The sequence below is a fragment of the Coffea arabica genome, chromosome 3c (assembly GCF_036785885.1).
Source record: "Coffea arabica cultivar ET-39 chromosome 3c, Coffea Arabica ET-39 HiFi, whole genome shotgun sequence".
Lineage (NCBI taxonomy): Eukaryota > Viridiplantae > Streptophyta > Magnoliopsida > Gentianales > Rubiaceae > Coffea > Coffea arabica.
Genome location: NC_092314.1, coordinates 26,159,164 through 26,184,395, shown reverse-complemented (window position 1 = coordinate 26,184,395; position 25,232 = coordinate 26,159,164). Strand labels below are relative to the sequence as shown.

General features: G+C 34.7%; 2 protein-coding genes and 1 long non-coding RNA gene across 4 annotated transcripts; 2 read left to right on the top strand and 1 right to left on the bottom strand.

The window, feature by feature from the left end:
• Positions 1-6,620: 6,620 nt before the first annotated feature.
• Positions 6,621-8,951, top strand: LOC113734996 (uncharacterized). 2 transcript variants are annotated; one of them, XM_072082526.1, is made up of 5 exons: positions 6,621-6,871; positions 6,976-7,058; positions 7,147-7,189; positions 7,650-8,056; positions 8,144-8,951. In XM_072082526.1, exons 4-5 carry the CDS (start codon positions 7,751-7,753, stop codon positions 8,837-8,839), a joined length of 1,002 nt encoding a protein of 333 aa, XP_071938627.1. In that variant the 5' UTR covers positions 6,621-6,871; positions 6,976-7,058; positions 7,147-7,189; positions 7,650-7,750; the 3' UTR covers positions 8,840-8,951. The 2 variants fall into 2 exon arrangements, with proteins under 2 accessions (XP_071938627.1, XP_071938626.1); XM_072082525.1 differs by having other exon boundaries at positions 7,616-8,056.
• Positions 8,952-10,106: 1,155 nt separating this feature from the next.
• Positions 10,107-12,052, bottom strand: LOC140038095 (uncharacterized). The gene is made up of 3 exons (XR_011841904.1): positions 11,694-12,052; positions 10,966-11,022; positions 10,107-10,328 (listed from the first exon to the last, which is right to left on the bottom strand). It is a non-coding gene; the product is annotated as an uncharacterized lncRNA (long non-coding RNA).
• A 1,260-nt stretch (positions 12,053-13,312) lies between these two features.
• Positions 13,313-24,586, top strand: LOC113705486 (endonuclease III homolog 1, chloroplastic-like). The gene is made up of 10 exons (XM_027227348.2): positions 13,313-13,608; positions 13,729-13,856; positions 15,949-16,012; positions 18,158-18,276; positions 21,013-21,079; positions 21,431-21,522; positions 21,751-21,888; positions 22,086-22,190; positions 23,262-23,345; positions 24,180-24,586. The coding sequence occupies exons 1-10, from the start codon at positions 13,461-13,463 to the stop codon at positions 24,312-24,314; spliced, it is 1,080 nt and encodes a 359-aa protein (XP_027083149.2). The 5' UTR covers positions 13,313-13,460; the 3' UTR covers positions 24,315-24,586.
• The last annotated feature ends 646 nt before the right edge of the window (positions 24,587-25,232 follow it).

Below are 25,232 nucleotides of genomic sequence, written 5' to 3'. Positions count from 1 at the left end.
AAACTCAATGAGGTACCAACAGTATAAATAGTAGAATCAGTAGAATTTATGAGAAAGTACTTTGGAGGCACATATTCACATCAAATACGAGAAATGAATGAACATCACAATGTAAAAGATACAGGTGGCTCTCAGGAGCCAAATCCCCGTTGCTATACTTGATCCAGCCTTGTTGACCCTCTGTCAACATTCAAATAAAGGAATCAGTCCAGTAGAATATCACTTTAACGCCAAAGTCCCGTTCACCAAACATACCCCCTTATCGGGCCCGAACGCCAAATAGGAACAGGAATGGTAATACTCGAGTATACCGGAATCAAGAGTCTCAATACCTAAAGATTTCCCAGGAACAGGTACCCATGGATTGTCAATTATCTCGACCAAGCCCTTGCTGGATCGATTTAATTAACTCCCCATGAAGTTGAGCTCAAGTTTAACAGGAAGATCGTTGGACACACTTCCAAATGATCTCATAACAAGTGCAAGTAACAAGTTCAAGTACATAACAAGTACAAGTAATAGATTCCAGTTCGTTTAGTACAGGCAAGAGAACGAGTGTGATAAAGTACACTCTCGTCTCATACAAGATAAACAGTCAGGAAAGACATTCTAAATTATCAATTTGCAAGTACAGAAAACCAGTTTAACGATAATTCAGGGGAGTGGTACACTCACCAGTTAAAGCAATGATACGTCAAAAGTTTCAACCAAGGTAGGGCTCTAATCGCCAAGAAACCCTAGAATAACCAAGGTAAACAATTATGGTTCCCACAGTCACAAATCCAGTAAATGGAATGCATAAATGAGGCTCGACTACATGTCGTACGCCTTTCCAGATTAAGTACTAGTACAAAAGAATAAAATATGACTTTTGAGCAAAAAGGATAACAGTTGGTCCTAGGGTTACAAACAACTTCCAAAACCCATCATTTTTACCAAGAGCAACTCAATTTGAAAGAATCGCGTAGCCCTAAAATTTTGGGCAGCATGCCCTCTGTATTTACCTATTGTCCAGCCATTTATGGCTTCATTGTTTTTCTCAATCAATCCCAAAATCACACACAAAATAATTTCATTTCAATAGCCGTTCAATAGGCTCAAAGTGGTACAAGTACAAATTCAAGTTAGGACAATGTCCGGAAATGAAGTTTAGGTTGGAAAACAAAGACAGATTTGACGTTGTTTAGCGAAACGAACACAACTGAAGCTACACTTATCGGATTGAGGTGCAACTTATACCGTTTCGAAGCTAAGATAGAGAGCTATAACTTTGATGAAAACTACTTAGTCCAGTTCTCACCCTAACCAAATTTATCAAAACAACTCCAGATTTTCCAGTTCGAAGCTCACTATGGAATTCAACTAGCAGTCCTGATTCATTCACTCATATCTCAGCACACACAACTCCAATTCAGGTAATTCCAAAGCCATTTGAAAGCTAAGATACAAGGCTATAATTCTTAAGAAAACATAAACAACCAATTCGGTAATATTCCTGGTCAAACTAACCACTTACAGAGGCTGATTTTCATTTTTGATAGAAACAGGACAGCAGGGGCAATTTTGTCATTTCACAAGATACCCTGCTCCGATTGAGCTGAAATTTTGCAGGAAATTATAAAACATCATTATCTACAATTTTTATGTTTTAGCCTAAGGCTGATTTGGCCTCCATCCTATCCAAACAGTACCGGGCAGAACAGGAACAATTGAAACCCTAATCTGAAATTTTCTGCGCAAGCTGAAATTTTCCGCAAATAACCGCAATTGATGCACAAGGGATCCATTTAACACACTTTAGAGCCATCAATCCAAGGCCAACCATAATCATCATATGAAAACAGAAAAATCCCAAAAAAAATCAGAAATTTAACTAACTTCACTTTAATCCATGAAATCTTCCATAAAATCACCTAGTTAGCTACCATAAGTCACCAATTGACCATTATTAGGAACAAAGAGTGAGTTCCAAGCAAAATACCTTAACCCCTCAAGAAAGGTAGTAGTTTAGGGGCTTTTCTTCTAAAACAACTCCACCAAGACCTTTGTTCTTCCTTAGATAACACTCTTATGAAAGGGTTTGCGATTCTATTGGTTGAAACTCCAAATTTTAGCAAGAAATGGAAGGACAAATTGAAGGCTCTCTCTTGGTTTTTCTCCTTACAAGGGCCGGCCACCAAGCATAAGAAATGAAGATGATTTTGGTCAATTTTGAGGTTTAGTAAAGGTGATGAAAATTAGTCAAAGTCCAACTTGCAATAGGGTCATGACACTTGGCACCTTCTTAAGTTATTCTTATCCCTTTGTCTACCAAACTTAACCTAGATAACTATCCTCTAATTATCTCCTCACACCTTGTAAAATAATCCCGGTATACAAAACATAACCTAATTGGTCGAATTTATCGCACTTAACGCCACTAGCGGGTCCCACGTCCAATATACACTCTTTATTTTTTAGGAACTAATTTATACTAGAAAAAATGATTGGAAAAACTATATTCACTTATAAAAGTCTCTGGAAAATTTTTATAATCAAATAAAGTAAGAAAAATGCATGCGAAAAAATAAATAAATAAAGAAAATTTCCTTTTTCTTTTCCTTCAGGCGTCACAGTATGACTGAAAATCTTCTGGCCTATTTACTTGCTAAAAATACTTTTGGAGTTGATTGTAAGATGATATGATGGAACAGTTTTGCTTCCCATATTGTTAAAGCTACTGTAAATGATTTGATGAAGGAATAAACATTTGGTTTTTCTCAAAGAAAAAAAAAAGACTTTACACATGCAATAACACAGAGAGCTTTTCCCTATTAAGGAACCAATAAAAGAGACACAAAATTATATTTACAAAATTCTTGTTTTACAATAACTACAATACAAAGAAAGCCATAAACAATAGATTTGCTAGGAATTGATGTCAAAGAAGTAAGAGTTACTAGCTCAACAAAACAATGATCATATATGTCGAGTAAGTAAACCCAATCCATTCAAGGGCCCCAAGGCTTTGCCCCACTTAGAAATGCACATTTGACATCTTCAAACACTTCAGAAGGATCTATTCTTTATATTGACTTTCGTCAATAGAGAATACAAGGAGTCCTCAAGTTCCATGGCACCTCCTGAATGGTTAATGTATCAAAAATTAATTCAGCTATGATCCACTAGACATCTCTTGGTTAGGAGAAATAAAAAACTCATCTAATTTCCTCATATACTACATCTGGTTGAAGTTGTATTTGATGGCTAACAAAATTTTTGGAATGAACATCATTGATCTTCCTAAAAATTATATAAAACTCACAAGTTTCTATAGCTTCTAATGACCATTCAAACACCATAACTTTGATGCAATAGGTAGATATCAACCTATTTAGTCAAATAATCATAACTAAACTGACTAGGGCAAAATTAACACATGCTAGCTTGAATTGCAACGGGAATAAGAACACCAACACATAGGTATCACTTTAACCTTAATTTAATGTCATTAATCTTTATCTTTGCCTAACTTGAATTTGGAGGCCCCTTGGAAGCCCCAATCATAGCTTGAATTGCTCTCTTTGTGCTGCACTTGCGCCACAAGAGTCTAAAATTTTCCTGAATTTTGCACCACAATTTGAGTCATGCCTTTTCTTTACGACACTTTAGCCTTGTGCAGCATGAATAATGTTGTGAAAAGGCCATTTTATTGTAGTCATCTCCTTCCTTTCATTTCGGCACCGTTTGGATTGAAGGAAAGAAAAGGAAGGAGAGGAATCTAGTGGAAAGAAAAAGAGAGTAGAAAAAATCTAAATCTATCCATCTTGTTTGGATTACGGAAGGAAAGAAAAAGAAATTATCACGTGTTAATTATTTTTTTATCCATAAGTTAGAAGTTCAATTTATAAATACATGATGGGTGTCTTAGGAAATTTTAAAATTTTCATTAATCTTTAAGTTATTTTTCCCTCGTTTCTTGCTCACTTTTGGAAGGAAAGCAGGTTGACAAAAGATAACTAAATCTTATCCCTCCCTTTCCCTCCCAATCTTTTCCTTTCCCTTTCTCAAAAACCAATTCAAATATCAAAAACCTTATCCCTCCATTTCCTTTTCTTTCCTTTCTTTTCCATTCCCTCAAAACAAACAATGCCTTAAAGTTCTAGGCTTACATCTCTTCTATTGTTTAGAAATGATCAAATCATTTAAATCACATCAATTAGGTAAAAGTTAAATTTATTTAAATGCCTATAAGATAATCTCTGAATCTTTGATATTACATCACTTTTATCAGAAATTCGGTGATTTAGAACGAAATTAGGACATCCAGACTAATTACTTTCAGTGTTTCCTTAATTTGGATACTTCTTTATTATAATAATGTAAATATCTAAAGTCCTACTACACTAATTCTTTTCCAATCATTGGCAAATCAAACAATGTTTTCCATTGTTAAACAATAAGACCAAGGGTCAATTGTGTTTCATTCCCAAATTAACTATGTTTCTATCTATTCTACACACACTACTGCTTGGCTATTACATAACCACACATTACTCTTTGGCTATTAGATCATAACATTAAAAAATTGCACCAACATAATTTGTAATACTTTTTTTTCCAACACTGATTTAAACTTGAGGAGAATTTTTTAGCGATCGAACAATAAGGAAACTTAATCCTAAAATGAGCTTTAACTAATACAAATTTGGGTTTCATGACTAACTCTATTACCTCTCTCATCCTTCATAATCCATCCAAGATTGACAGTTGTATGCAAAAATGTGAAAAATAACATGCATTTTTTTATGCCATTATGCTTAAAATCAACAAAAATAGAGTACACTTCAACCTTCTCTATACCCAAAAGCATACCTTTTTTGTGAGAAAAAAAAGTATTCTCCATTCACAACTTCAAGCATCACCGACGGCTCAATTGGCAAGCTAGATTTGGTGCAAAATTTCACTCCCTTCAACTTCACTGGCTTCGTACCTTTTCTTATTGCCCTCGCTCTAAAGAATTTTTTCAAAACTTGAATTTTGCTTGACGATTAAGGGTTTCTTTTTATCTATTATGGTGGCTTTTAATTTCCTTTCGAAATACTTGATGGAACAGCATTTGGCCATTTCCCTAATTTTTAGTTTCCTTTTTTCCGCACAAAAGGTGTTGTCCTTTTAAAGCCCTTTGTGGCTTAATTTGAACCATCCAATATTTAGATTTAATCGAGGCCATTAAAATGGTCTAAAATGCCTAAAATATCCTCTAAATATCCATTCTAATCCATTTTTTTTAAAATACCCCAATAGGGAGGAGGGGGCCACCCCTCATATTTATTATCATAAAAGTAAAACCTTCAAAGAACTCTGTGACAAAACACTAAGCTAGAGATGAAAAGAAATAAGGAGTACTTACTCCCTTACATGAATCCAACGCATATAGGGAAATGTCTGACAATCTAAACTAATAATTGACCTAACGAGATGTGGCAACTGTCGAAACTCTATCCAGAGGTTGTCTTGCCCTAACAGCAAAGAAACCAAAGCATCAGCTGCTACATTCCTTTCCCGATATACATGTTGTAGCTGGCCAGATAACTGACCAAGGATCCACCTTACCTCCCGCACCACATTACACAATGGCGACTTTGCAAGTGCATTGGTTGTGACCGGTTCTACTAGAGTAGCTAAATCCACCTCTACCCTCAACCGATGAACCTCCCTTTGAAAACAAAGCCGCAACCCATGCAGAAGCGATAGACCCTCTACCATAAGCACATCACACTCCCCAAATTCCTTATAGTACGCAAAGATCATTTTCCCTTCAGCATCTCGCACTAGACCCCCACCAAAAGCTTGTCTACTGCTTACACACGTATATGAATTCAATTTATATTATCTTACCGACGGAGCCTCCCAGGCCAACAAAACATGCTGAATCCTAGATGTCCTTCTACCCCCAAATCGAGCCCAAGCGCAATCCTGATCTCCCCTAAAATGTTCTTTCATAAATAACCTCACAGCCACCATTAAATCTAGATGGGCATTAATTTGGAAGATAACCCTGAAATTTAGTCTCGTTTCTTGATCTCCAAATATACCAGCATATAAGAGACGGAACTACCATTCTAATATGTTATCTCACTCCTTTAGAGATAAACGAAACCCATACAAATAACATCGACAATAGCAAAAGCTCTCTCTCAATTGCACACCCAAACGTGCATGCGTAGGAATTGGACATTGTGCAAGGGGATGATCCATTGATTCCTAGCTCACCCCCACATCCTACGTGTGACAGCCCCACCTTCCCCGGTAGACTTCCAATCTAGCTCGCGCCAGAACTCATTTATACGATCGAATAAAATACGAGTAAATTCCCAAAAAGTGTGACTTTTTAAACTAACTTCCCAAAGGGTGGTGATTTTTTAGTATCTTCCCAAAGGATGAAAAACGCATCCAGGAAATGCGTTTTTATAAATAAAATCGCAATTGTCAAATGCGTTATTTCAATTTTCATCAATTTATTTTAATATAAAAAAATTGGTTAAATAACGCATTATTAGAATGCCTTATTTTAAAAAGTCTCATAGGATGAATGCGTTTTTGGTCCTTAAAACCCATTTCTGAAATACGTTTATTAATAAAAAAACGCATTTGCTAAATGAGTTGTTTAGCATATCTAAGAAGCCTGTTCTACTCCCCGGTACTTCATAAGGGGTCTAAAAACTAATTTCCCCTCAATCCCTCTCTTTTTCTACCCTAACTTCTTCAGGCGCCAAACAAAACGCACCACCCATTCAATTTTTTCTTACATCTTATCCCACATTCGCAGCCAACGTAAGAGCAAGGGTGGTGATTGGGAGACTGCTGAGCTAATTAGGCATATTATCAGGTAATACTTAAAATCCCAAATTTAGGGTTTATGTAATGGATGCATTTAATTATTTTAAAGAGCAAAAAGCAAACCTGAGATGATTCTTTGGGGTTTATTGACAGAGGAAGATACCCTACAAAGGGCGAGAGTATTAGACAAAGAGATTCTGGAATTTTCTCAAATTCTACAGATCATCTACTCTCAGGTTTCTTTCTTTCTTTCTTTTTCCCTCTCAAGTAAGTGCTGAAATTTTTTTTTTCCCTCAAACTTAAAGTAAGTTTATTTTTTTGCAGATTCAAAGGATAAATTGTTGCCAGAGTATTCATTCTCTTCAAAGTGAGTGCTGAATTTCTTTTTCTTTTTTTTTCATACACTATTTTTGGTTGAAATGGACATGGGAACGATTTCCTACCTTATGTCCAGATAGGCCAGTGCCTAAAATGGAGTTGCCAGCTGAGAGTCCTTATGGTGCAAGGTTAGTTTGTATCTGCCTATTAGTGTTAGGATATATTAGGTATATAATTTAGATACATTACCGTAACAATGACGGTGTATTGTTGATTATTCTGTAGGTGGAATGTCGATTTTAACCTTTCTAGAGTAGCAATGCATGTATTAGTTGTATATCGAGATCAACTAGATAGCTTGAGAGATGATCATGTAAGTATTTATTTCATGCATATTTCATGTATCATGGTAAATTGCAAGTTACAACCAAATTTTTTTAGTTTATTTTGTAATTTTCCATTTTGTTATTCATAGTTTGTATGGCAACCATATCCTCAACACATTTTAGAGACATTGCCTCAGTGTTGTTTGGCTAGTTCTGAATTGTGGCGTAGTCGAACTGCACTTATTTGTTGGGATATAGTAGAGCTACACCTACCAGATAGGTGTATGCGACAATTTGGATTTGTTCAGCATATTCCGGCACCATGTGACACGGATTGGAGTTTGCATCAAGTGGATCGTCGAGGTAGACGAAATACAGATTGGACCCTTAAACACTACCGCCACATCCAAATGTGGATGGATCGAGCTTCAAGTATACAAGAAGGTGAACTCGAGGAGGTTCCTGGTGAGGCTAGCTTAGAGTATATGACTTGGTATAAGCAGCGTACAAGATTGCTTATTGGCAACCCATCATTGAGACCACTATTACCAGCTGGTTATCAGGGTATTGCACCAGCTAATGAGATGATGGTAACCATTATTTAGATATTTTTAATTGACTACTTTGTTTAAAGTTTTGTATTGGCAGCATTAGAATTTATTTTGATAACATTTCAGGTAGATACATTGCATCGTGTCTATTATAGATCACTTGAAGCATTACCACATGCTGAGGCCATCTCTGTTCCTGCTCTCACTGATATTCGGGATATGTGCCAATCAACTATGCGTGCCATTGGATGTGAGATGAGATTGAAACTCCTACCATTGAATCCAATAATGCCGCTCTCAATGGATGAAGAGTTGCAACATGTAGTTCCACGGGCACGTGTTCGAAGAGCCACACAAGAAGGTTCACAAAGAATCCATAGAGGGGGACGAAGGCGAAAACACGTCCAAACTGATCAAAACAGTGTACAAAATCAGATTTTAAGTCAGGATGAGTTTGTAGGAGATCATATGTTGAATCAAGAGACTAGAGACGTGGGAAATGAGGAAACAGCTAATGAGTTCAATCAGACATGTGATCGGACTTCTGAAATCAATCTCGATCAAGGTCAAGGGGATGAACATACAGAAGCTGATACAACACATGCACAAGCTGGTGAACATGATCTGACGCATGTGCAAAGTGATAAGCATGATCAGACACATCTGGAGTTTGATTTGCAACATCAAACACAAGAACATGTTGATCGAAATAAGCGTGACACTTGTAAAGGTCGTGGTAAAAATCAGCATCTACCCTTGCGGCCACCATCTAAAAGAGTCAGAAGGCAAAAGTTGTGTTACTCTGGAGGCATTCTCAAATGATTTATTGTACTTGTCTTGTTATAAGAATTCTTATTGTATAAGAGAATTTGGATTGAAAACCAAGTAAATTTAGTATATGAAATTAGATGTGATATTATATCATCTTATGACATATTTGAATATGCAAGTGTTTGCTTAACAGGTGATATAAATTAAGCACTGCCCTCCCTTAGAAGGAAATTGGAGCTCATTGCTAACAAAAGATTGTGAAAATTTACCTTTATACCCTAATTATTTGGAGAAACCTAATGGCCAAATTTTGCAAAAGAAACTTGTTTCTTGTCAACAAATTAAGTAACTGATTAAACTAATTAAATTACCTACGAGTGTTACTTTCGCGCAATTAATTTACGTTAAATATAAAACCTACAAGTTTTTCATAAAGAACTGGTATGTCATGGGCAATTTAATTTTGTTTTAACTTTCAAATATTTAATTTATGTTAAATACAAAACATACTAGTTTTCCTTTCATAAAAATATTAGTATAACACTTTTTAAATTTTACTTACAAACATTTATATATTTAACATAAATTATATGATTCAGAGTAAAATGCCTGCCCCCATAGCTAGTACTTTATTCAACTAATCGAAGAAACCCATAAAGAGTTGGTAAAAAGTGGGTAATTTCTTTTTTTTACTTTCACGTATTTAATTTATATTAAATACAAAACCTACTAGTTTTCCTTTCGTAATAATATTATTATAATACTTTTTGAATTTTACTACCAACATTTGAGATACAAAATTAGTGTATACATATGTAAAATCCAAAGTTCAAAACCTTTAAGCCTTTTGCAAACCTGAAATGAAATCTCTACCAACTAAATTAATAACAACTATGAAATAACAATTTTTTTGGATCTTGACTTCCATTAGTGAGCTAAATTAATAATAACTTCGATAATATTTAAAACAAAAACCTTACATAATCGAAGTCCAGAATGAAGAAATGAAAAAAAGTGGTACATATTGTAAACAAACAACGCATTCATCTAATGCGTTTTATTATAAAATAACGCATTTCCGAAATGCGTTTTATGGTGAGATCAAAAAACGCATTCTAATAATGCGTTATTTGACCAATTTTTTCATATTAAAATAAATTGATGAAAAATAAAATAACGCATTTGACAATTGCATTTTTATTTATAAAAACGCATTCCCTGGATGCGTTTTTCATCCTTTGGGAAGATACTAAAAAAACACCACCCTTTGGGAAGTTAGTTTAAAAAGTCACACTTTTTGGGAATTTACTCAATAAAATACTTCCAAAGTATTTAAATAACAATTCCACAGCTTATAACGTAACTAAGTTCAACTTACAACCCGACTAATAAAAATACGATCCAATGTATTTAAGATACAATCAAAGTTCATCTTACAAGCTTCCAAAATATCGAATTCAAATTTAACAACCCAAAACAAGATACAAAAGAAATAGGGTCACACCCTAATTGATAGCGGCTTCACTCGGGTTCTCAATTCCTGTTAAGGAAAACAAATTTGAAGAAATGAGCTAAAGCCCAGTGAGTTCCAAAAGACATACAGTCACATCGAGCAGTTCAAATTACACTTCAAGTTCACAATTCAAAGCGAGTAAATAAAGCGATTAACAATATCAAGGGGGTAGGATGCGGTTGACTTTCAGGAGCCAATTTCCACAAATCTTGATCTTATTTCACGTAGTCGACACTCCGTTGACTTTCAAGTTTTATCACGATGTAGAACTCCACTTACTTCATTCTCCTTCCAACAACTCCCTTATCGGGCCCGAAATCCAAAACATTTAAAATGGGTATTGCTCGAGCATACCATAGTTTTCACTTCAAAAGGGACAAATCTAAACTCCAAGTCTAGTGAATGTAAAATACTCTCCTATGGCTCATCAAATCTCCTCAACCAAGTCTCATGACTGGCTCGAATCAATAGACTTACCTATAGGATTCATGAATTCCCAAGAATTAACATGCACACTCAATCACTGATCGTCGATGGGATAACAACCCAGGCGATATCACAACATTTCAACAATTCAAAACATTATTCATCTCAGTCACAACATCAAATTCACATCTATGTCACATTTGCAAATTCAAGATAGATAACATGCATGGAAACTCACCAATATATCAAAACTTCGAATCCAAGTTGGGATCGGTATCACAGTCTTCAATCACTCCTATAATCACGTAAAGAAAGATAATAAGTTATACCTCAACAATTCGCAAAACTAAACCAAATTCACTTGAACTCGAATGAAGTTCGAATTATAAAAATAATATGTATCTAGAATAGTTTTATAAAAAAAAAAAAATTCGACGCATGAAAACACAAAATCAAGGGCAAAATAGTCTAGAGTTCACCATTGCTGCCCGAATAGTTTTTAGCCCAAAAATAGTGAAATAAAATGACTTTTAACCGTAAAATTCCTAGATTTCAACTCCAATTCAACATATGATCATAGTTTAACATAATACCAAGTCACTTGACTGAAATTTAGTCAAAAAGAACACAAAATGTTGAAAATGAAGGTTGAAAATTAACCCTCTTCATTCGGCTAGCTTATCCTAATTTCTCAAGAATTTCGCCAATAAAACAACCATTTAACCAACAAAAACTCACTCAAATCCTAAGGGATTCATCAATCATTAGCCCTTGGTTATCAATGAAAAATTTCCAAGTAAATCCAATCAACAAATCAAGAGCTATGCTAGTATTTTAACCACTAGAACATCTAGTGGTATATATTCAAGAAATTTACTAGATCTACCATAGATCTTACTTAAATTAAGTGAATCTAACATTTTCATGGCTAGAAATTAAAGATTAAGGGTGATTTTCGGTTCTTACCTCAAGATCTAATTAGATCTAGTGTGATTCAATCTCAAAATTTCCTTCCAAGTTTCAACCCTTCAAGTTTCCTCAAGAAAGGCCAAAGATCTTCTAGGTTGCTTGGTGATTTCTTCCACAAATTTACAAGAAGCAAGATGGATGGTGTCCTTTCTCTCTTGGCTGCTCTCTCTCTCTCCCGAACTTTCTCTCTCTCTCTCTCTCTCGGCTCAACAAAAAGAAGAGAAGAAGATGAAGAAAAAAAAATTTGTTGGTTGATAGTTTTTCAAGTGATTTTCAAGAGCAAGATGGAGGAGGGAATGGAGAGCTCTCAAGTCTCTCTCTCTCTCTCTCTCTCTCTCTCTCTCTCTCTATTTTTGGATAGCTCAAGGAGGAAGAAAGAAAATGAATTCTCAAGTCTAGTTTCTTCCTTTAAAGTGTAGTAGGTGAACCACCTCACCTACTCGCTTATTTGTCGAGTTCTCGTGCGACATTTTATCTTACCACCTCACCTAGTCACTTATTTGTCACGTTCTCATGTGACATTTTATCCTTAACTTGATTTCCCTCAACCAACATTATCCTATCGTTTTTTTTATTTTTTTAAAGTCTCTACATGCTCTAGACTTCATCTTAAGACTAATTTCCATGTCACCACTCCAAAGTTTCACACTTAATGTTGGCCAAACGATAACTGGGTCATTAACAATAAAAAAAATTCAACTAAGTTGTAAAATGACATTTTAATAGATTATCTTATCATTTTTTTTTATTTTTTAAAAGTCTCTACATGCTCTAGACTTCATCTTAAGACTAATTTCCACGTCACCACTCCAAAGTTTCACACTTAATGCTGGCCAAACGATAACTGGGTCATTAATAATAAAAATAAAATTCAACTAAGTTGTAAAATGACATTTTAATAGATGAGAATACCAAAATTTGACAAAATCACATAATATAAATATTTCATTATTATTATTTACCTTTTAAAAATAGTAAGAATTTTAGAGCCCTCACACTACACATTTTGAAGGCAACAATACTCCTTTCCATTGTAATTCACTATCAGTGGACATGAAACCTCTTTTCACCCTCTAAATAAAGAACGACACCTTTACCGGCGTGAGGGAGCTCCAAGTCAAGGAGTCAATCATGGACACATTGCATCTTTGCTGCATCATCCCCCATGTAGAGGAGATGGAGAAATCTCCTGAGGTAATGGATCTGTTCTAGTCCATTAAAAAATCGTTTAAATACAAATATTGACAAAAGTTTAGATTTGGCGAGAAAAGAAACGAAAGTTTAATGTGATCCTTAAAATGGTGTGAAATACCTAAAACATCCTCTAAATATTTGTTCTAGTCCATTAAAATAACCTCTAAATACAACTATTGGCTGAATTGCTACTAATGTTTGGGAGCTTAGATTTGGTGGGAAAAGAAAAATAAAGTGAGAGAAAATAACTCAAATGTGGACGAAAAATGAAAGAAAGTTGTAACAAGCTTTATAAAATTTTATTAAAATGCCACTTTTATTCCTAAATATCTATTAAACAAAATATTATTCATATGTATCCAATATTATTTCATTTCTTTTCTAAACTTCGGAACAATATCATCAAAATTAAATCTCTTCCTTCCTCTTTTCTTTTCTCTTGTAACTTAAACTCTCTTTTTTTCTTTTCCATCCTAAACTCCCAAACCAGCTGTAGAGGATGCCAGTTAAACCCCAGACAAATTAATGGAACATAAACAAGTAAATAATTGTTAGATTTTATCCTACTAAATGTCATTCCTCTTCTCCCAAAACGCAATATTGCTTTCCCTTACCGCGCGAATCGTCTCCTTCAGCAACAGAACAATCCGAAAGATGTCCCAAACCCGATTTTCATCCAAAACCCAGATTCCAACTTCAAACCATAAGAAAAACCCAGGTCACTATGACCCATTTTCGTTTAGTTCTTGTTTTCTCTTTGTATTTCTTATTTGGCTATTTTTTTTTTAAAAAATTTGTTTGTGCTGTCGGATGCATCTTTTATATTCATGACTGTCAGGTGATGAAAGCTGCAATGGAGGTTCTGCTGCAAATATTCGAGTCTTTGTTAGGAAAAAGAGAGCAAAAAAGAGTCTAGAAATTAGTCCAAAGGAGGAGGTTAAGGCTGAAGAACCTCGGCAGCAGCAGGTAAGACTGAGTTTTATTTTTATTTTTGATGCTTTTTTTTAATTACTGTCTTTGTATTTTTTTAACATTTTCATATATATAAAAAATTTTTATTCTATTCTTTAATATTCACAGCTCATTGTTGTGTATCTTACAGCATTTCATAGTTATAGTCGTATAGGATTCTTTGAATGTTTTTTTTTTTTTGGCTGTGATAGCAGCTTGTCTGGACATCAATAACAAATGTAATAATGAAAAACAATTCTCTTGTTTTGTAGTGAAAATTAAGTTGATGGTTGTTCATTACTCTTTTGAAATGGAATAAGAATCCCTGAATCCCCAAGTTGATTGCATGTGAGAGGATTTGTGAAAATTGCACAGCTCCATCGCCTAAGTGATACACAGCATTCAAAATATGGTTATATTAATTGCCACTGCACTGATTTCAGTGTGAAATATAAATTTCTTTGGGTATATTGAGCTGTACATGTGTTACACAAATCAGTGGAGGTGCCCTTTACAATAAGAATCTAAAATTGCTGACTTATTTGCAGTAATTTTATTTTGTCAAAACGGCATTGTATTATATCATTAACTTGATAATATGAGTGTTAGTTACAAAAAGGAACAACTGTCCTATAGTCTTTCTGTGCAAGATCTTTGATCCACATTGGGAAACTAGTGTCCCACTTTACATCATTAACTACCTTAGATGCAAATTTTGCTAGCCTATGACAAACTTCATTTCCTGATCTATGAACAAAAGAGAAATTGCATTGGTCAGACAGCTCTCTCAATTCCTGTATAACTTCCGGTGTCATCTCAATATTGCTGTCTTTGTTGTTGCCTGATCGGATTCTCTCTATTAGGCCTTTGCAGTCAGATTGGACTTCAAGTTTACTCCAGCCTGCTTCCTTTCCCATCAGCAATGCACTACGTATTGCTAAAGCTTCTACATTGAGGGGTTCTCCGTTTTTTTGTTCCTGTAGTGCCCAGGCCTTCACTAGGTCTCCTCTGCAGTCTCTAGTCACTATTCCTTTTCCTGTTCTGTTCATTTGAAAACAAATAGCAGCATCAGCATTGATTTTGATGATCCCTTGCTCAGGAGGATTCCAGTTCCTGCTCGGATGATGTTGAGTTGTTTCAGCAATGCATTCTCGTCTTCCTTCTTCCTCAGCTTCCTTGAACTCCTACCATTCCTGTTGAGCCTTTTGTACACAAATCAGTTCTTCCCTTGCTTGTTGCCCATGTGTTACTCTATTTCTATCTTTCCATATCTGCCAAAGGGTGTTAATTGTCAGGTCAACATGATCTTTTCCATCAGGTCTTTCCTTAGCCTGCAGTAATCCTTCCCACCATCTCCAAAAGTTGAATTGGAGATCATTTAGTCCTTCCCAGTTTATTGGAGCTAGCTTCCAGATTCTTTTTGCATATTCACATTCAAAGAACATGTGCTCCAACGTTTCTACGCCTTCTCCACATCTGTAGCAGTACTTTTCCCTTTTCCCAGTCCTCCTGTTAAGCACTTTGTTAACAGGTAGACAGTTCTTCAAGCACTTCCACATGAAATGCTTCAGTTTATGTTTCACTCTAGAGCTCCATAGCTGTTTCCTCATACTTTCGTTTCTTCCTTGGCGGCTAGTTTGCAGTAATTTGTGCAATGTAATTTTTTTAAGAATTTTCTTCTAGCAGGGGAGTTGTGGGAATTAAGAAGCTGAGTGGAGGAGCAGGGGGGGTTTGCTGGACCTCTAAGTCCTGAGGCCTCAACCTTTCTACAATGTAAATTTGTTTATTAGTGTTGTAAATAGCAATTTTGTTCTAAAGGAGCCAAAGTTGTGGGCGAGTTTTGGTTGTGTTTTGAAAAAATAATGGTTTTAGATTTTGTGAATTATGTAACATGCAGCCATCTCTATAAGGAACAAAAATTTTGTGCTTGTTTCCTAAAAAATGATTTAAAAGTTGCCTTCTAAGGAAATATGTGGAATCATGCTTGTTGAGTTGTCTTGTACGTTTTGAATATTTCTGCATTTAAAGGATCCTAAAGTGGTTAACTACACTTCATTGATGCAATATCTTGTTAAAGTCCAATTGTAACTTAGTAGGATTGTTGCAGCTTTGCAGTCTACCTGACATTGAAGATTTTGCATATGGAAAGAAATGTGGCTATTCCTACTCAAGTTAGTTCTTTCTTTAGCTCTTTAACATTGCATTTATCGACAGAACTGATGTTTCTATACATTTAGAGGAAAGAGCTATTATTGGTGAAGTCTTCAGCATATGCAGTTTCATAAATTCAAATTACAATAAGTTGAGTACTTTTGTTATCACATATGCAAGACAAACAGTACACTGACATCTTTATGGTTTTGTATATAGCTGTCAAACAAACCCATTAAACTAAATTTACCCATACCCGCTGTTGGAACGTGGGCCGCTGTACTCTATTGCCACGTGGCCGAAGGCCACTGGCTGCCCGGGGGAGCCGGGCCCCGCACTGGCGCACTTTAAAATTGTTTTTCCCCAAACCTCCTCTCTTCCCCAACCCATTTTTTTTTTTCAAAATTTTCATTTTGTCATGATGATAACTACTTTTGTTTCATTATTATTATTATTTGTTGGTTTTATCTTATCATTTTATTTTCTCTTAGTTTGTTAACTTGCTCATTTTTCACCATTACCAATTTATGATAAGTTTTAGCCTCTTTTCTTATTTTTCAAAATGAAATTTTAAATTTACACATGAAAAAATGCTAGAAGTTTAAAATTTTTGGATTAAGTTTTTATGTTAACTTTTATAGTACTTAGTTCAAATTTTTATATTCTTATTGTTTAATTATTAAATAGTATGTAATTTTGTGACATAGATTATATATGGGAAAAAATTGATAATTAGTTTATTGAGCATTATAAATAAATATTTAAAACTAATGATGGGTGCAAAGGATGGTATAAATTGATAATTTAGTTTGCAAAAATAAATTTAAATGAATTTACAACAAGTTAAAATAAATGGGTTATAAATGGGTTGACTCGCTTATACCCATTATTCATTTTACCCAACCCAAACCCGTCCAAATCACGCATTTTGACACCTCTAGTTTTGTACGTTGAACATCTCTTATATTTCATAAATTGCTAAATTTCCATGTGTTTTTTTTATAGCTTTCACACACCAGAATCATTTATAACATGTCATGTATTCCTTCCCAGTTGTGTGCATTACAGGCTTGTAATGTATGTAGAGCAGCTTTTAGTTCTAGCGATGAACCAGAAGATTGGAAATACACACACGTACATGGAAATACACATGCACAGATATCATTGAGCTTTTGTTATTGTTGGTTAAGAGCTGGGGGGAGGGGGTGGTGGTCAGTGGGGGAGCGGGAGGGAGGGAGAGAGTCAAGTTTCCTGGTTATTTCAAAATTAATGCCATGTTCCTAGAGTTGGTTTATCTTTTCAATATTTTCCCTATTTATGTCTAAGGTTAATATCAGGTTTATTGAGTAGCTATATTTATTCAATATTTGAGGTTAAGTTGATCAATTGAGTCATGATCATGGTGCATATTGTTTTCTTTCTTTTTTTCACTATGAACATAATTGGTTCTCTAATTGATGATTGTGGAGACCTTTGATGCTGTTTAACATAAAATGCTCTATTTGCATTTTCTCAGCTTAGCATAAAAAAGATTTGGCTAGCTATATAATGGTAGGTAATATTACATTTATTCCCATGAGATTCATCATAATTAGTTATGTGTCCTCTGTAGTTCCGAAAATTATTTGGACATCTCTTGGCAGGTTTTCTACTGGAAACAAAATTACGAACATGGATTTTCACCTTATATTATATGGCTTATTGTAATAATAGGATTTCATGTAAAATTGTCGTTGACAATGTAGACTTGTGTACATGATATAAAAGCTTAGGGTCAGTAGGATACAAACTTGTGGGGAGGTCAGCCTAATTTTAGACATTAGTTTGCTTACTATTAATTTTAGACATTAATTTATTTACTGGAATTACGATACACTTCAGTGGAGTTTGCTTTCCTGATATTGATGATGCCTTAGTGTATAGTCAGAAAGTAAATCTATCAATTGTATTATCCCTTTTCATCAATGAATAGATTATTTTTTGTCTCCTAGAAAGTTTTTTATAGCTTTCCTAATCCTTTAGGGATACTTTGTCAGTGGAGTCTTCTTTTCTTGTGTTATATGATGGAGAGTAGAGATGGATTGCAGATTGTCTATATTTTGTATCTAATTTTGTTGATTTAACATTTAAAGTGAGCCTGAGATTTTGCAGTTTATTTATTTCAGCTCAAGCTCCTGAAAATTGGGAAACAGTTCTTGAAGGAATTCGCAGAATGAGATCTTCAGAAGATGCACCAGTTGATTCCATGGGTTGTGAGAAAGCTGGAAATTCTCTTCCTCCTAAGGTAATTTTCTATTAAAAAATAGGGAAAATAAATCCTTTACATTAAGGAATAGAGTGTTGGAAATGGGATATTGGAGACTGTTAATATTTAGGTTTAAGTCTCTCCTTTCATATCTTGCTCATGTTATTAGTAGTCCTGATGGAATTCCCTGTTTATCTAATGTATTTTTGTTGGCCATCTATACTGTTTTCAATAATTATTCTGAATGTGAATACTGATGCTTGTGAATGTTCAGTCTATGATTCTCTCTCTTATAAATGTACATGGTTCAATTTTCAATTTCATATATCCTGTAATTTGTGAATGTTTTTCTATGTTGTTTTTTTTTTTTCTGTGACATGATTGATCCCATGGTAGCATTAATCTGTCATTGGTTCTTTTTTTTTTTTTTTTCGGGGGAAGGGGAGGAGGGGGGATGAGGGAACAAAGAGTTTGAAAAGTCTGATCCCTGTCTCCCCCTCTCTCTCTCTTTCTCTCTCTCATAATTCATTTATGTAGAAATTGAACTTTATATTTGGGAAACTATGTGTTCTTTCTCTGATGGAAGCTAGGACATTGAAAAGCTGCCTTGTCCCTTTAGTTCATCTTCAGATATGGACCCAGAGATTACTGGAATTTTCCTAGCCTGAGATTGTAGTTGCCAACTGAAAGGGAGACTACTAGACAAAATTCACTTGCCCCAGAACCAGCTTTTGACCTTGCTTGAACTTTCTCGGAGGGAAAAAGAATTTATTTACTACTCTAGCCTAAAGGAGTACATGTGTTTATACATGTATCAGTGCATATATTTTCTCACACTTGCAGAGCCCATACAAAAAGCCATTGTTGTGGCAACAATTTCATATCTAATGTGTTCAAAAGTGCCAGCTCAAGTAGTTAGATGAAAGGCCTGGGCTTAGTTCTAGCAGCTTTATCACAATCTGGAGTCCAAGTACGATCAAGTGCCAAATTTATGTTCTGTAGCACTCAGGAAGATATTTAACTAATTTTTCCATTTGTATGAAATTCATGGAAGTTAATTCAATACAAATTCCATAAAAAGCGATTGGAAGCAGTGATTATTTGACCTGCATTGTGGTTCTATTCCTCAGGAATTGTGAGGCATATTATAGCAAAATTTCTAGTGCAGTCTTTCCCTTCTATTTTCCTTTTGACATTATCAGCTTAAAATGTTTTATACTTAGATGTTACATGTTACACTTCCTGGTATGAAGAAGTGAAAATACGTTTGATTCCAGTTTTTGGCTATTGGTGGTAAGGGCTAAATTTTTGTTTCTTCCTTTCGGTATGAAAGGTTGAATAGGAATGTGAGAAAGGGAAATTGTATTACAATATTCCCATTATCTGGTTAGGATCAGGAATGAAATTCATTTAATGTAATCAAGTGTAATTTGAGAATGAAATGAGGATCATATTATACGGAGAGTGAATTGTCTACACATTTTTATAGTTTGTCTTTATTAAATTTGCATTATAGTAGAGCTAAGTTCTGTGCTTGCAAAAGGCACAGTTGCAGCTTCATCTAGTGTACTGGGTAATCGGTCTATGGACAAAACCTGAAGCAAAGGGGTTTTGGAGTCTGAATCTTGGGATGGTGGGGAATAATATATAGTACAAGAAATAATGTCTTCTTTGGCTATGTAAGGATCTTATGAACTCCTCAATGAGCCTAGCAATTTAAAGTTTCAAGCAACTGATAAACATAAACCTATGCTTTCATAAAGCTAAATTCCATTTTGTTAGTTACCAATCCCCTCACAACTTGTCATTGGTCAAAATGTGGATCTTCTTCATCTTGTTGTCATATAAAAGAACAAGTAATAATGTGAATTATGATAATATTAATATTAGCCATTAGGCTATAGTATATCCCACTTTGTGGAGATGATACTTGTGTTTCTGCATACTTGATGATGTAATTATACAACAGCTTTTAAGTTCTGATTGAAGAAAATGGTTTACATTTTCAGCCAAAAGAAGATGAGCAACAAAACATTATAGATCCTGAACATGTCTGTCTTTTGCTTTGTCAGTCTGGTTTAATATGTATATTAGTTTAAAAAGGAGGAATTAAACTATGTGAAATTTTCTCATGGGTACTTATTATTTTTGAAAAGGATGCAAGAATTTGCTGGTAATTTTTAACAATCTGGAAGTACACAACTATGATCTCCAAGATGGACCTGGGTGAGGACAAAGAAAAGCCAAAAGACTACCGTCACAGTTAGCAAAATCTAGGTTGAACTGTCTTTTTTGTTGTTATCTTTAAAATGTTTTAACATAACTCTCTCATAATTGTTTCGACATAGTAGTTGCTTATATTTATGAAGAAAGTAGTTCTTTATTTGTTTAAATTATTTGTTCAGCATGTTGTGCTCATGGCTTCGAAAAGATCAAAATACGAATAGCATTTGTAGTAATTACTTTGATGCAAATTCTGGGAGGACATAGTTGCATTGGAGCTATCAGCCCTTAACAGACAGAGGTCTTTCTCTGTTTTTACTTGATTTACCTTAGCTTTTCCTGTATTTCACAAGAACCACTAATTTTGGTCTCAAGTACTTTATGGTAAGGGATTATAGTTATTTTCATCTGTCATTGTGCTGACAAGTTCGCTAATGCTTTCCCTTATATAAGTAGAGAATTTTGAACATAAACTGATATATGCAGATGACATATCTTTGCATGGTGCCTGGAGATGATTGTTTTGTTCTCTTTTTGTTTTCTTTTCACCAGGAACGAAGATTTGCAGTTTTGGTATCTTCACTCTTATCAAGTCAAACCAAAGATCACGTTACCCATGGCAAGTTTAAATGTTTGCGTTTGTATATCCTCTTTAAAAATTGGAAAAAAGTATTTATTCACGGATGGACTATTGAACCAAATGAATGTGCATTTCCCAATAAATAGACTAACTTGTAAGTGATGATCTCAAAAGTGAAGTTACAATTATGGGGCATTGAAGAATTCTTTTTAGCATTGCATACAAAAAATGAAAATAAAGCATTTATTTGTGTGGCTTAGCCTGTTAGAATTCCTTGCTGTTATATTTGGCTGCATTCATTGATTGTTTATAGTATTGTGTTAGAAAGTAATTTTTTTCGTACCCTTCCAGTTTCACATTTTTCATTTGTACTGTCTGATGGTTGTGCAGGTGCTGTTCAGCGGCTCTTACAGAATGGGCTGCTTAATCCAGATGCCTTAGACAACACTGAAGAAGCTACAATTAAGAACTTGATTTACCCAGTATGTCTGTATATTGCAAGGCCTTAAGTTCCCTGTTTTATATTGATGACTTGAAATGTTAGTTATTTCATGTCACTGACTAAAGCAAATGCCAGACAAAGTGGATCTGATATAGTGGTACTTGATTCAAATAAAGCATGTAATAATTTAAACTATTCTCCTTTAACCCAACATTTTGTTTGTTAATCTATTAACATGTGCACTTATTTCAACTTCTTTCCTTATCAGGTTGGTTTTTACACAAGAAAGGCTTCCAACTTAAAGAAGATAGCGAAAATTTGTCAATTGAAGTATGATGGGGACATTCCAAGCACATTGGAGGACTTGCTTCAACTCCCAGGGATTGGTCCTAAGATGGCTCATCTGGTAAGAGTATAACTTAGTTAACACATCAGCTTAATTACTTCTGAAGCTATCTATATCTGCTTTTCGTTTTCAGTTATGAATGTTGGTTGGGGGATTGTTCTAGGTGTCTGTGTGGATACTCATGTGCATCGAATCTGTTTAGTTAACTCATCAGCTTAATTACTTCTGAAGCTATCTATATCTGCTTTTGGTTTTAGGTTATGAATGTTGGTTGGGAGATTGTTCTAGGTATCTGTGTGGATACTCATGTGCATCGAATCTGTAATCGTCTTGGTTGGGTATCACGCCCTGGCACAAAGCAGGTAAATTAGTATGCTTTTTGGCATGTGCATTATAAAAGATATATTCTACTCTATAGATGGAATTCTAGGATTTGGTTTATGTCATCTACTTCATTTTACTAACACGCTGAGAAACTGAGATCTATGTCTGAATTAATAAATTATGCTTTTCACCCACAATGGATGTCATACAATTCTGCAAGTTCACAGTAAGAGACTTTAGCATTTTGCTGGTTGTATGACGGCATTTATAATCATGAATTGGATTACTTCTGTGTATGAAATAGGCTTCAGATTTAGTATACTTAATGCTGTTGTTCTTTTTGGTTCAAAATTACATACATAGGTCTTATAGTCAAATCAATAGTTACAAAATCTATATATTTCTGCCATTTTGAAAGCACCTAATGAGCTTTCATTAACTGGTTGCGAAGATAGGATTCCGGCATTAGGATGGATTTGACAATCACTTTTTTTTTCACCTTTCAAAAACATACCTTTTTATCTTTTCTGATAACTTAATATTTTTCCATCCACATTAACCTAGATATTCGGTATTTCAGTCAAGTGACTTGCTTATAGCATGAATACATTCTGTTCAAATTGTAGCTTTAACATTGTTCCAGTTGCAATATAGACTGTATGATTGGTTGGTTCACGGGCAATAGAAATATTTCATAGCAGCTGTACCTATCTTTTCTGCCCTGCAATATTTCGTTCAACAAAAAAATGTAACTGAAAGTGAACTAGAGTTAAGCAGAAGAACCCAGAAACGCTTTACATGGCTCACCTAGTTTCATTCCCTCCTGACACTAGAAATGGGTAGAATACTGTTTATCAGAGATTCAGAAAAAGGAACAGGACTAAGTTTCAGGTAAATCCTTGTGCCAACTAATAACTTTACTTCTGGATAATGGAAAATGAGCTAGAAATAAGCATAAGAAAACAGATTATCTTTACTAACTGACCTGTTTCCATCCCCTCCTCACATTATGGAATGGGTAAAGAACTATTTATAAGAGATTCTGAAAGAAAGAACAGAATTACATATCAAGTGAGTCTTTCTACTAACTGATAAGTTTTACTTGTCAGAAAACTTCTTCGCCTGAGGAGACAAGGGAGTCCTTGCAACTGTGGCTTCCAAAAGAAGAATGGGTTGCAATTAATCCACTTCTGGTATGTTGAACCCCCTCCTTTCATATAAATGGAATACATATTAGGCAAAAATGGATTGAGGTCATCTCTTAATTCTAAAATGCAGAATTAGTAGAGAATAATGATGCAGTTTCTTTCCTGCTTTGCGCGAAATTTCCTTGTCTCAGACATCATGTTTCATAGATGCATGTAATTGATAGTTATCTATCTTAATTATGCTTCGTCTTCATTGGTATTTTCCTTGTGGTGATGTCCTGTTTCTGTTTAAGCATTGAAAAGGCACTTTTGATTCCATAATGGATAGTGGCCTACCTAATGTGCTGGCCTTGAAGTTTGTATTGTTGGATAACTGAGATATGGTTTACCATGCTCAACTGTGTGGTTTTTTGGCAGTACCTTAGCATAATATAGATGCCTAATCTGTAGGAAAAGTGAAACTCTCTGTTTCAACAATGTAAAGTCTCATATTGTAGAAGAGTGTCCAAATTGTCAGATAAAGCTTATAATAAAATTGAAACAAGGGAATTCATTAAACAACCTAATAGTCCTAGGGTTTCTCTGAACTAAAGCAGTTATAACCACTATGTATGGCAATTGTTGCTGTCTACTTGATTTCACCATTAAGATTACACTTCAGTTCCTTGTCATGAATCTCCTTGTTTATCGTTTGCACTATTGCTGCAACATTGAAAAATCCAATGCTTTTGAACCTTTTTTCAAACACTTCTTTTTAAACGCTATTGTTTTAGGGATTCGAAGTCTTTACTTTTTGAATTTTAGTGCAGTTTTTTTTTTTTTTTTTTCTATTTTTTTGACCATGTTGTTTCATCTATCTACTGGAAATACCAAATGCAGGTTGGCTTCGGACAGACAATATGTACTCCTTTGAGACCTCATTGTGGGACATGCACAGTCAGCAATTTCTGCCCATCTGCATTTAAAGAGATCTCAAGCCCATCGTCCACACCCAAGAAACCTCGTTCAAATTGATTTGAAAAGTAGGGGGCAAGTTTAAAATTGTCATTCTAGTGAAGATTTATAATTTTTCTTCCAAAGCACTAGATGGCTAGAACTCCACTTTCTGCAGCATGGTCCTGCTTTTCCAATTGTGCAGAAGATACGCTCTACGTATTGCCTGTCCGGTTAGAAGAAACCAAGTGGTCCGTCATTGAAGTAGTAGGTAGTGAAGTATTGAATCTTTTTGATTTCTTGGGAAAACCTTTTTGACGTTTGTATGTATCTCCGAACATTTATAGTCCAAATAGTGAAAAGTTCAAGATTGAGTTAAATCCTCTTCCCTGAGCTAAATTTGGTGATATTTGACAGGGGAACAGGGACTTGTAAATGAAGACAAAAACTAGGACTGTTCTTTTGTTAATAAGTTTGCTGTTTACATTTGAACTTGACCTTTAAAGTCTTACTTTAGATTTTCTGTTACACTTTCGATATTTCATTTTTTTTTAGGGAAAACTGCACAAATCGTCCATCACATATCATTGATGTGAAAATTTAGTCATTCAAAATGAAATGATTATTTTTAGTCTCTAACAAATTAAAAATGATAACTTTGGTCCTTAATCACTTTTTCGTTCGAAATTTAGCTGGAACTAGTCACCAGCAGGTCACGTGACTAATTTTTAAAGGGTAAATATAGCATATCAGTGTAATGTTGACCAAAAATATAAGGGACTAAATGTCCTATATCTGAATTAACCATTTTACAAAATTGGTCAATCACTTTTTTATATTAAAATATTCCAAAAATACCTTGAAAAAACACATGGATTGTGCAACAAAAAAAATTGGTTTTGGGACGAATATCTAATTCCATTCACCTCTTTATTTTAAATAAACCCTTCCTATAATTTTCACAAATCCTAGATATCTAAGAAAGGCACTAAATGGAAT